Source organism: Sus scrofa, chromosome 4 (genome assembly GCF_054392235.1).
Source record: "Sus scrofa isolate SSC_HxYL_T2T_F1_AM1 chromosome 4, Sscrofa_HxYL_maternal_Yorkshire_Landrace_v2.0, whole genome shotgun sequence".
Taxonomy (NCBI): Eukaryota; Metazoa; Chordata; class Mammalia; order Artiodactyla; family Suidae; genus Sus; species Sus scrofa.
In genome coordinates this window covers 92,334,110-92,345,978 of record NC_139386.1, presented here as the reverse complement: position 1 = coordinate 92,345,978, position 11,869 = coordinate 92,334,110, and the positions used below count along the sequence as shown (strand labels likewise).

Below are 11,869 nucleotides of genomic sequence, written 5' to 3'. Positions count from 1 at the left end.
ACTCGGTTTTCATTTCATCAGGTTACCTAATACATTTGCTTGCATTTCCTCTGTTGTTTATTTTGTGCCTCACGTGCTTAAGACCTGAAACACCATAAAACAGAAAGACGATGGGGCCCCGCCTATCTGGCCAAGTCAATAGCTAGCCCAAGGTCAGAGGGCAGGCCCGGTCCACCCTCCGGGTTCTGCGCTGGGATGTCCGCCGCCCCTCTTTCGCAACTTTCGGTGTGGGCGATCGGAAATCCGCCACCCGATGACACAGCTCTCCACCCCACTTCGCGGTCCGTTTCTGGAAAGGTGGGACGTCCTGAGCCGCGGTGCCAAGAGGCCGAGGGACGTCACCTCGCGGTACCACACCGTGACGTCAGGGCTCTTAGGACCCGCTCACGATACCTAAGTGGGGCTCCGGCGTCGCCCCTCCCAGCCGACGCAAAAGACACCCCTCCGGGACCAGGAGGGAGCTCGCGGGGTAGGGAGGGGGAGGGCGGGAACGGGGCGGCCTGCAGACTGGACCCCTGAGCTATCCCTATTGGACCGGAGAATGAGTGACGCGAGAGGTCCCGCCTCTCCTCGCCCCGCCCCGGCGCCCCTCTCGGCGCGGGCCTAGTGCTTGCGTTCTGGGCGCTGACGTGTCGGGGCGGGTGACTTCGGCTCCTCCCCGTGCGGGCAGCCACTCGTCGCGGCGACAGAGGGGCGGGGTGGCCGGGGCCGGCGCTCCCCCTGGCCCCTGCTCCCGGCCCGCCCCGCCGCCCCGGCCCCCCGGATGAGGGTATATATTCGGAGCGGGCGCGGGAGGCCGATGAGTGGCCGCGCCGAAGGAGCCAGAGCCGGGCGGAGCAGCGGTCGGTCGCGCCGAGGGAGGTGAGGGGCTCCCAGCCCAGTGGCTATCTCTTTCTCCCCGCCACCCTGGAGGAGACGGCTGGACCGGGTCGGGTGGGGGCTTGGTGCAGCCACGCACACGCTTCCACGGCCACGCGCACAGACGTGGACACGCGGCGCGCCTACGTGCTCTGAGCCAACAGCCTGGCACACGCCAAGGAGCCCGCCTGCCCACCCACACCACTCCCCGCATGCCCATCTGCGTTTCTCAACCTTGGCAATCCGCTGGGAGTGCTGGGATGCGGGCGCCCGGATGGCCTGGGGGCTTTGGGGAGGGGGTTTGGGGCAGTGTCTGGATTAGGGGTTTGCCAAGCGGTTGGGAGTGGGGCCTCACCTGGACTGGGATAGGGGCCTTGAGGCTCTCATGCTAGGGCCTTGTGGACAGTTATGCCCAGCTTGGGGGTGGGGTGCCACAGTGGGGACCGGTCGTTGGAACTGTCCGGTGGAAGCGAGTTGGGGTGTCTTGAATACATGAGGAAAATAATCCGAAAGCGTTTGCAGTAAGGATTGGTGATAACCTGTGGGGGACGTGAGAGTGGGACAAAACCTGTTTGCCACTTTTGTTTTGATTTGGTAAGGGGAGAGGGTTGAAATATCTGGTTTTCCCTTGCCGTGACCAAGCAGAAGAATGGGCTTGAAGGGTTGAGAGCAACATGTTCTGAACATATGGCTTCCTGAGGATTTTATTAAGTTTGGCCTGACGCTATGCTATATTTATTTGTACATGGAGTATGAAATCTGAAATCAAGTAATAATGATTATGATAATAGTTATATATGATTATGTAGTGCCTTTCCTTTAAGTCCTTTCAGGTGAAATGCACTAGGTGTGGGCTGTGTTCGCAGGAAACTGGAGGTAGTTTATATTCTTTCACTATTACTGAGTTGGCTTATTTAGCTGGGGCTGAAAAAGACTTCATTGTAAATGCTCCTCCCCAAGACTACTTTTCAAAAGCTCTAAGAGGTTTACATATCAGTTGTGGGGGGAGGAACATAATATTTCAACAGAGATGAGGGTAGGAGACCAGAAAAGGAGGGGGGAAATACTGAATTTCTTTTATACTGGAATTTAAATTCTAATAACAGTATATTTGATAATGGGGGACTATTAACAAATATGCCATTGATTTTTTATGCAGATGCATTAGGCTATGGGCATATAGCAAGTTCTGTCATAATTTCTAGATCTTCAGCTTTTTCAGACGTTGGTTGTTAAAAATCCTAGCCTAATTCTCCGATTCACTATTCTTATCATTATACACATGCACACATTTCTTGTCAGAATTAATGGGGAAAATGGTACTATTTTCACGGCATGGAAGTGATTACATCTGTTTCATCCTGTAAAGTTTCCTCTCCTACTTGTCCTGTACGTTTCCTTCCTTTCTCCATTTCTACTGGCTTATGAATTGTTTGCAAAGTGACATCAATGTGTCTATATTTCTGAATAAAAATATAAATTATGTGTTTCTTTCTCTTGCCACTCCTCTCTTTTACACATGCACACACATACACATACACAGAGAGAGAGAGAGAGAGAGAGAGAGAGAGAGAGAGAGAGAGAGAGAGAGAGAAGAGAGAGAAAGTAGTCTTTCTCCTGAGAGGCAGTGTAGCATGATGGTTAAGAGCAATTACTTAAGAGTCAGGTTGTCAGAGTCTGAATCCTAGCTCTGTCTCTTAACTGGTTTTGGACCTTGGGCAGATTATCTCTGTGGCTCAGTTTCTTCCTCTATAAAGTAATCTCAATAACGGTACTTTAGATTTGTTTTGAGGATTAAATGAACAGCTATCTATAAAGCAATTAGAATTGTGTTGCCATATATATGTTAGTGTTCATTGTTATTGCCCCCTCAGGGGACCCACAGATGTAGGTTCTCTTAACCTGAGTGTGTAAATGGTGTTTGATGTTTAATAGTCCTGATGAGGTAGATAGTATAATTAATCTCACTTTACAGGTGAGGAAATGGAGGCACAGGAAACTCCATAAATTTGTTCAGAACTACCTCATGTGTATCTTTCACTATTCTTACAGAAGGTAGTTGGCTGTTTCTTTGGTACCTACTTTTCTTCTGTCCTTTGTCTCTAAGCTAAGCAGGTATAATGCAGTGTTGATTCTTTATAGTGTGCTTCAAATTTATCCCTTTGATTCTTCTTTCCTCTGCAACAAATCCGGTTTAGACCTTGGGTTTTTCATACCTGAAATTGTCTTTTAACTTATTTTCCTGCTTCCAGTTGTCCCTTTTTGCAGTCTGTTTTGTGCCATTGCTCCTTTCTCTCATCTCTCCAAAGCATGGTGGCACTGCCCTGTTTGATAATCCTTGTTGGTCTAAATTCCTTTGCTGAGTTTTCAAGGATCTTTTTGGCCTAGCTCTACCCTACCTCGTTTCCCACCATTCTTTTACTGCTCTCCACCCTACACAGAATTACTTCTCATGGCCACCAGGCTATGCTCATTTCCTAATCTTATCTGTATAATCTGCTCAACTCTTGAGGCACAGCTAGACCATACTTCCTTTGTGAACTCTTTCTGGGGAACTCCTGTCTTCCTTTGCATTTATCTATATTAAATGAGTGGATTAAATATCTCCTTTTCTCTTATTTTTTATTGCTATGCTATTTGCTATATTATCATGGACTGCTCTTTAAAAGCATTTTATCCATTGATTGTTAATCTGTGTATTGCTTGTCCTGTTGGGTTCAATTCTTAGTAAGGACAACGGACGTATGTTATTGCTTGTTTGGAGAAGTCGTTATTGAAATAAATGCATTTTTTATGATTATGGATGATCCTGTCTTGATAGTGTTGTATTCCGAATTCTGTATTTCTGTTCTTAGAGATTAAAGGAGAAGGGTTGAAGTATTAAGCAGTTGGGTGTTCTGGCAGTAGTAGCTTAGTGTTCAGAGGAGTAGTACAGAAGCAACTCAGTATGGTAGTTGGAGTGTGAGCTCTGGAATCAGACTGCCTGTATTCACATCCAGCTTCACCAGTTGGCCAGGTTGCTTTGCCTCACCGTGCCTCAGTTGCCTCAACAGTAAAGTGATGATAATGATAGTACTTATGTCATAGAGTTGTTGAAAAGTAAATGAGACACCATAGGTAAAGTAACTGAACTGGTCCAGTGCCTGGTATATAATGCTAATTAGCATTGTCTTACAAGTTTGATCTTGATCCCTTTCTGTCAGGCTCTCTGCCTTTCTCTCTCTCTCTCTCTTTTTTTTTTTTTTTTTTTTTGGTGGTGCCTGTGGCATGTGGAAGTTCCTGGGCCAGGGATCAGACCTGTGCCACAGAAGCAGCCCAAGCCACAGCAATGACAATGCTGGATCCTTAACCTGCTTAGCCACATGGGAACTCCACAAATTTCATCTTTTGTGAGTGTGATCATGATAGAAAGACAGAATTTCTTTAACATCAAGTTTTTTTTTTTTAATGTACTTATTTTTAGCAGGAAAAATCTCTTCAGGTTTCAAGATTGGACTTTGACCTGGTTGCTGTTCATTGCTTTTCTCTTTTAGGTTTACAGGTCTAGAAATTACACCCGTGTTTTCACAGAACTTGACTATTAGAGCATTATGAATGTTAATGACCTCAAACTCAGGTTGTCCAAAGCTGGGCAAGAACACCTGCTACACTTCTGGAATGAGCTGGAAGAAGCCCAACAGGTAGAACTGTATGCAGAACTCCAGGCCATGAACTTTGAGGAGCTGAACTTCTTTTTCCAAAAGGCCATTGAAGACTTTAACCATTCTTCTCAGCAAGAGAAAGTGGACGCGCGGATGGAGCCTGTCCCTCGAGAGGTGTTGGGCAGTGCTACCAGGGATCAAGACCAGCTGCAGGCCTGGGAGAGTGAAGGTACTGAGCATCTCAAGTGTATTATGAGATACATTGAAACCCTTAAAGTAACTGATCACATCACTGATAGTTTGACTCCCATCAGACTTTAAACCAGGTGATTGATCTGAGAGTAACAGATTGTGAGGCCAAGACTCTGCCATGGCTCTTATGGCCAATCCCTCCCATTCCCTTCTCATTTCTGGTGCCTGATTCAGTCACCATTTATTCAGTCATTTCAAGTCGTAATTTGCCTCTAGTCTCTGTCCTTTCTCAATGTCCATGCTTGTCTTAGATTTTCCTTTCTGGAGCACAAGCTGAATGTAGTTTATGCTTCCTTTCTCCTGAAACCTTCCCTGACCTGGCCCTAGCCTCTCCCTCCAATTTTGTCTCTTAGATTTCTCTCCACTCCTGCTGCTCCCCCCGCAACCTTTTAGCTGGACCCAATGATTCCCCTTTCTCTGAGCATCAGGTTATGCCTTTCCTGCCTTTGCTCATGCTTCCTTGAGTCTGGCCCTGCCCCTTCTCTGTGTAGCTGGATGACCTTGGGAAGCCGTCCATCTCCTGGGGCTGTGCAGTGCCGTGGCTCTGCTACGTGGGGAACTTACACTCATTCTCCATGGATCACCACATATGCTATTTGATCCATCACCTTTCCTTCAGTGCCCCAACTTGCAGTGATTCGTTCATTCTTCCCTATAATACGGGTTGTTTAAGTCTGTCTTCATCATTACATTGTAAACTCGTAAAGAGCAGATCATGTCCTAGTTGTCTGTATGTGTCACATAGCATTTAGAATGGGGTTCTGCAGTTAGATGTTGGTTGATGAATGTTTGTTGAATTTCCCCAGTGCTTTTTCCTCTAAAGTGTATCATAAAATCTGTCCCCACAACTAGTACTAATGAGTACTTTTGAATATGTCAAAAAAAGCTAAATTTAGTTTTTATGGTGGTGTTGAGAGTTGTGATTTTTATAATCTTCTATTCCTCTGTAAGTACAGGTGACTGAATATTGCAGCCCAGGCCCTTGAGTGTCTTTGTACATGCTCCTGTCAAATCTAGACCTCAGTTCCTCAGCTGTAGAATGAATAAGTTGTACTAGTAATTTTCTTTCCTTTTTTTTTAAACATTACTTTATTACAGAAATGATTTCAAAATGACAGAAGTGCTATAGATAAGTTGCCCCAAACATCATCAAATCTATGTGTATGTGTTTTTTTGTTTGTTTGTTTTTTGTTTTTGTTTTGTTTTGTTTTGTTTTGGTCCTTTTAGGCCTTCACCCATGGCATATGGAGATTCCCAGGATAGGGGTTGAATTGGAACTGTAGCCACTGGCCTACACCACATCCACAGCAACGCCAGATCCCAGCCATGTCTGCGACCTACACCACAGCTCACGGCAGCACTGGACCTTAACCCACTAAGTGAAGCCAGGGATTGAACCTGCATCACGGATACTAGTCAGATTTGTTTCTGTGTTTTTATTTGCCCACATTACTACCTAGTACTTTATTATACACACACTTTTTTCTTTTTTTCTTTTTTGGCTGCCCCTCGGCATGTAGAGTTCCCCAGGCCAGGGGTCAGATCCTAGCTGCACTTGTGACCTATGCCTCCTTTAACCCACTGTGCCAGGCCGGAGATCAAACCTGCACCCTAGTGCTACTGAGACTCTGCTGATCCTGTCACACCACAGTGGGAACTCCTATACCTACTTACTTTTATAGATGTAATTCATAGGCGATATTTGTACCACACCATGGCTATTTTTATTTTGTATTTTGCTGTTTGGCACTCTCTGCACCACCCCCCCCAAAAAAGAAACATAGCTGCCATTATCAACTTTCTTCTCTGCTGTTATCTCTGCATCTTTCTCTGGGCTTACAGATTTACTGTTCTTCAAACTATGTTCCAAAGACCTCTAGGGTTTCACCTGAAGGTGAGACTGTCTCATGTAGGGAGGTCGGAAGAGATATTAAACAGGTAGGTCTCCAGCCCCTTCATCTCCCCACTTCAGGAGCATTTCTCCTTTGACCTGTTGTATGTATTTGATACATATAGAAATAAACCTCTTTACATGAGGTTTTGTTTAAAAAGGATTGGAGATTAAAAACACTGAAAATAATTGGATGATCTTCATAGAGGGCCCTTTCAGATTTAAAATGCTTGATAGTGGCTAAGCTAGCTGCTTACTTAGAGTAGGGATCTGCCACTAAGATGTGAGTAGTGACTTCCAAATGGATCCTGCTGGAGAACTATAGTGATACTGTGGCCCCACTAACTTTGAATTCATTAATCCTTCCTTCCCTTCCTGGGTTTTAAAAAGGCTGCTGCTCCAGACCAAAAGCTACACAGGGCCATTTCTTACCCTCTGGTATCCCAGCTGCCTGTATTTCTTCTTGTGATTTTATGAGGATAAAGTCTTAGAATCAACTCTCATGGAAAGCGAAAACTCTGACCTGTGTAATGGGGACCGTGAGCAACAATCAAGACTTTGTATAGTTTTTGTCTCTTTGATGAGCTTTTTGTTGGGATCTGTGAAACGACTCTACATTTATGGCTTTCTATTTAAATTAAAACCCGGAACTATTATAAGCAAGCCTAGTATAAGAAGGTGCAAAGCAAACTTCCTTTTGGCTTGCTGTCAAGGGAACAGTATTTATTTGTTGCCTTAAACAGTAGGGGTGGAGAAGCAGACTTTGTAACTGTCAGTCCTTTTGACTTCAACAGAAACTGCCATATTTGTGCAAACTCATAACAGAGTGAAGTTTCTGCAGTAAGTTATCAAAGGAAAGATTGTCATTGCAAAGATTATGATGCTCTACTTCAGATAGCAGGAAGATCCTAATAATTGCATCAAAGGCAATACCACCACTCCCCTCCTGCCCCAGTCCCACTGCCCCAGGACAGGGGAAATAAAATACTGTATGGTAATTTCTAAGTGTCTGGTGGCTATTGACATTAGACATTTTAACACTTAGGCTGGAAAATTTTTGCTGAAGGATAAATGCATAAGGAACCACTGTGCTCCTTGTTGAAGAGAGAGCTTGTTTTAATTTAATTCTTAAGGTTTTCTGGCTAGTTATAGAAAATAGAATGCAGAGGAGCAACTGAAAAAATCTCTATCTTACGAAACTGAGATTTTTTTTTTTCTTTTATAGCTGCACTCATGCCTATGGATGTTCCCAGGCCAGGAGTCGAATTGGAGCTACCCCTGCCAACCTACGCCACAGCCACATCAACGCCAGATCTGAGCCATATCTGCTACCTACACCACAGCTTTCGGCAATGCTGGATCCTTGACCCACTGAGTGAGGCCAGGGATCGAACCTACATCTTTATGGATACTAGTAGGATTCTTAACCTGTTGAGCCCCAGTGGGAACTCCTAAAACTGAGATCTTGAAAAGAGTAATTTAGAAGCTTTGATGAGAATATCATTTTAGTAAAGATATTCACTAGGGGGAAAGATACTTGCTTAAAGAAATCCCATTCTTTATTAAAAGATACGCATGATTAAATAGAACACAAAACAATCTTCTAATTTTATGTTACAATAATAAATTAGTATTCAGTATTAGCCTTTTTTTTTTGCCTGTAAGACAATTTAAAAATTACTCTTAATGGTTCTGTTCTACTGTATAGTATTTATAGAAAAGTACATGGATTGTTTAGAAAAGGTGTATTCGTAACATTAACTCCTACATTTTATGAAATCTAGTACAGTGATTTTTCTAAAAGTAACACATGCTTATTTTGGAGAAATTAGGAAATGCAAAAAATTAAAAAGGAAACAAAATCCCTGCTGTCCCACAATCCAGGGATAAATACTCACAAGTAATATTTTACAGTATTTTCTTACGTATACATACACATGTACATTGGGATTATAATTTATGTATACTTTTATAATCTTAAGAATTTTTTATTATGAAAAATTCAAGCATATTTGGAAACAAATATTTGGAGACAAAAAACTGTAATGAATTCCCACATATGCATTACCTTAATTCAATAATTATCAGGATTTTGGTTATTTTGCTTCATCTGTCCATTTTATTTTTCTCTGCTGTGGTATTTTAAGACAAATCTCAACATCATGTGATTTTTTTTTTTTTGTCTTCGTAAAGAGCAGTAAGCATTTTCTTCTTAATCACACTGCCGTTAACTAAACCTAATGAAATTCGCAATAGTCCCCCAGTGTCTAAAACCACTCCAAACAGAGATTTCCCATTAGTCTACTTTTTGTGTTTAACATTTTGGGGAAATAGTTAATCTATAAAATAATAGTTTTCACCTGTTAAATAAAATTCAAAATTAAGGACTTAAAATTTTATCTCTAACTTTCTGAGAGTCTTCCTTTATTTCCACCAGTTGAATAGCTTTTTTACTCCACTTCTTGCCCAGGAGTACTGACAATTTGATAGGAAGTTTTGGCAATATTCTACAAATACCTATGCCATCCCCCTTGTTTTAGGCACATGCCCAAATCAAAGTGTATGTATGAGAGGAACTGGTCCAAGCAGGATGTTATCCAGGAAGCAGCTGACCCATGAGAGGCCACTGTAAACTCTTTTTTCTGTTGTAAATGTTATCAGGAAAAGTGCTCTGACTCTTTTGGGTCCACATGCTTACTCTCCAAGGAGAGAAATGTACCCCAGTCCTGGAAACAGCTTGTTCTGGCTGATTTTTAGGGAAAAAAAATCAAGTTTTATTGAGGTATAGTTTATTTACAATATTGTGATAATTTCTGCTGTACAAAAAAGTGATTCAGTTATACGTATACACACATCCATTCTTTTCCCTTATAGGTTATCACAGAATATTGGGTAGAGTTCTCTGTGCTATACAGCAGGTCCCCATTGGCCAATCATTCTATATACCATAGTGTGCATATGCTAATCCCAAACCCCCAATCTATCCCTCCCCCCAACCTGTCCCCATCGGTAACCATAAATTTGTTTTCAAAGTCTGTGAGTGTTTATGTTCTGCAAATGAGTTCATTTATATCCCTTTTTTAGATTCCACATATAAATGATAATCATGTTTGTCTTTGACTTTTTTAGTGTGATAATCTCTAAGTCCATCCATGTTGCTGCAAATGACATTATTTCATTCTTTTTTATGGCTGTAAATTTAGAGAAAATTGAAATCCTATCAAGAATCTTTTCTGACCACAAGGCTGTAAAACTAGAAATCAATTACAAGAAAAAAACTGCAACAATCACACACTGTTGGAGACTAAACAATATGTTACTAAACAACCAGTGGATCACTGAAGTAATCAAAGAGGAAATAAAAAAAATACCTAAAGACAACTGAAAACGAAAACACCACAATCTGGCCGATTTTTTAAATTGTTTGGTGTGTGTCAGGTTCTGACCTCTGTGGATATGCTACTAATTCTTGTGTCCTCTATTGAAAAGAGGGAAAGGATGATGTAGTGATGTACTTCTCAGGTTTTGTTTTTTTGTTTGTTTGTTTGTTTGTTTTGCATATTTCTGCAGAAGTTTTAGGATGGAAGTTCATTATTTCTTAAATGTCACTCAGGTTAAGTACATTTATAATCAGTTAACAGTTTTCAAATAGATGCAGTGCTGCCTGTATAAAATGTATGACACATAACAATTTGAGATTTATCTGTCATTGTAAGACAGATACTAATTTGTGTGTTACACACTTTTGATAAACATTGCAGTTTTACTGTAATGACACAGAGGAAGTGGGTGAATACTTCACCTGGCATACACATGACTTGATATTCTTAACAACAACTGCATTTAGTTCTTTTTTTTTTTTTTTTTTTTTTTTTTTTTTTGTCTTTTTTCCTTTTCTAGGGCTGCTTCCACAGCATATGGAGATTTCCAGGCTAGGGGGGGTCTAATCGGAGCTGTAGCTGCTGGCCTACACCAGAGCCACAGCAACTCGGGATCTGAGCCACGTCTGCAACCTACACCATAGCTCACGGCAACGCCAGATCCTTAACCCACTGAGCAAGGCCAGGGATCGAACCCGCAACCTCCTGGTTCCTAGTCGGATTCGTTAACCACTGAGCCACGACAGGAACTCCTGCATTTAGTTCTTGAATTGCAGCTGGTTTTGATACTCTAGGGACTGCTTTCTTTTGTTGTTCTCTGTCTGCTCATATGTATAAGCAGGAAGAAGTTAATGCTGACACCTTTTTATCACAAATATTTATAGATTGTGTTATAATTCATTACTATAGTTGTGGCTAGTTGGAGATGAGGTGTAAATGTAGATCCATCTGGAAATGCACACCTGGCAAGCATGGTCTTAACGCTGCTTTTAAGAAATAGTGATTGGATGGGTTACAAGGGCCATAGATGGAAAGAAGACTTGGAGAAAATATGTCAGCCAGGGACTTAGGAAACAAACACATGCCATTTATTTGAATAAAGAATAATGCCATCGTGAGCTGCTGGTTAGCAAAACTTTAAAATGGAAACATTGGGAAATCTGGAACGAAGCTGTAGTTTGGGGAACAGATCCAAGGAAGACAAGAGGTTGTACAGTGATGTTTTGAGAATGAGTTAACACCGGGGGCAGGTGCTGATTGGTGTTGGGAGGCCACCAGATGAGCAGGAGCCCTGGGAGTGTGGCTCCTAACCTTGTACAGGTACGAGAGCTGAGAGAAATCGCTTACCTTTGGACCAAAGGTAAAAGTAATAAGGATGACCAGAGCCACATAAATGGTAAAACTACTTAAAACATGTGTGGTCTGTGAAGAAAAGAACAAAGATCTCTCTGTCCAGAGTATTTACCTGGGACTTTTGGGAAAGAGACTGGAGTTATGTATCTGCCATTCTAAAATGGTATAAAACCTGACCTGAACAGACATGAGACTATTGGTTAAACTTTTTTTTTTTTTTTTTTTTTTTTTAAATCTCATTTACTGTGATTGTAAGATACTGTCTCGGATCTGCTGGAGTAAACTATGTTGTATATGTATTATATTCCTTTTCTAAATTTCGAAGAGTTCTGTATTTTGAAACTTATCTGACCCATGGGCTTAGATAAGGGATTATGAATCTGTATTCTAAAATAATGCTTTTTGGGTTAGTGGTAGCAGAATTAAATTTATTTCCTAGAAACTGTAGTTTCTTAGATAACTCAAGGAAACACTGAATGTAAAACAGTTTCGAA

The 11,869-nt window shown here is 42.0% G+C and overlaps 1 protein-coding gene across 4 annotated transcripts in view; it reads left to right on the top strand.

Moving 5' to 3' along the window:
• The first annotated feature begins 801 nt into the window (after nt 1-801).
• Nucleotides 802-11,869, top strand: part of UAP1 (UDP-N-acetylglucosamine pyrophosphorylase 1) — a 33,790-nt gene continuing 22,722 nt past the window's right edge. For 3 of the 4 annotated variants that reach the window (XM_001928643.7, XM_005663152.4, XM_005663149.4), the window contains exons 1-2: nt 802-861; nt 4,392-4,728. In XM_001928643.7, coding sequence (XP_001928678.3) covers nt 4,449-4,728 — 280 coding nt within the window. In that variant the 5' untranslated portion in view covers nt 802-861; nt 4,392-4,448. Of the gene's footprint in view, nt 862-4,389; nt 4,729-11,869 lie in introns of those variants that run through there. The other variant, XM_021089502.2, reaches the window with a different exon arrangement.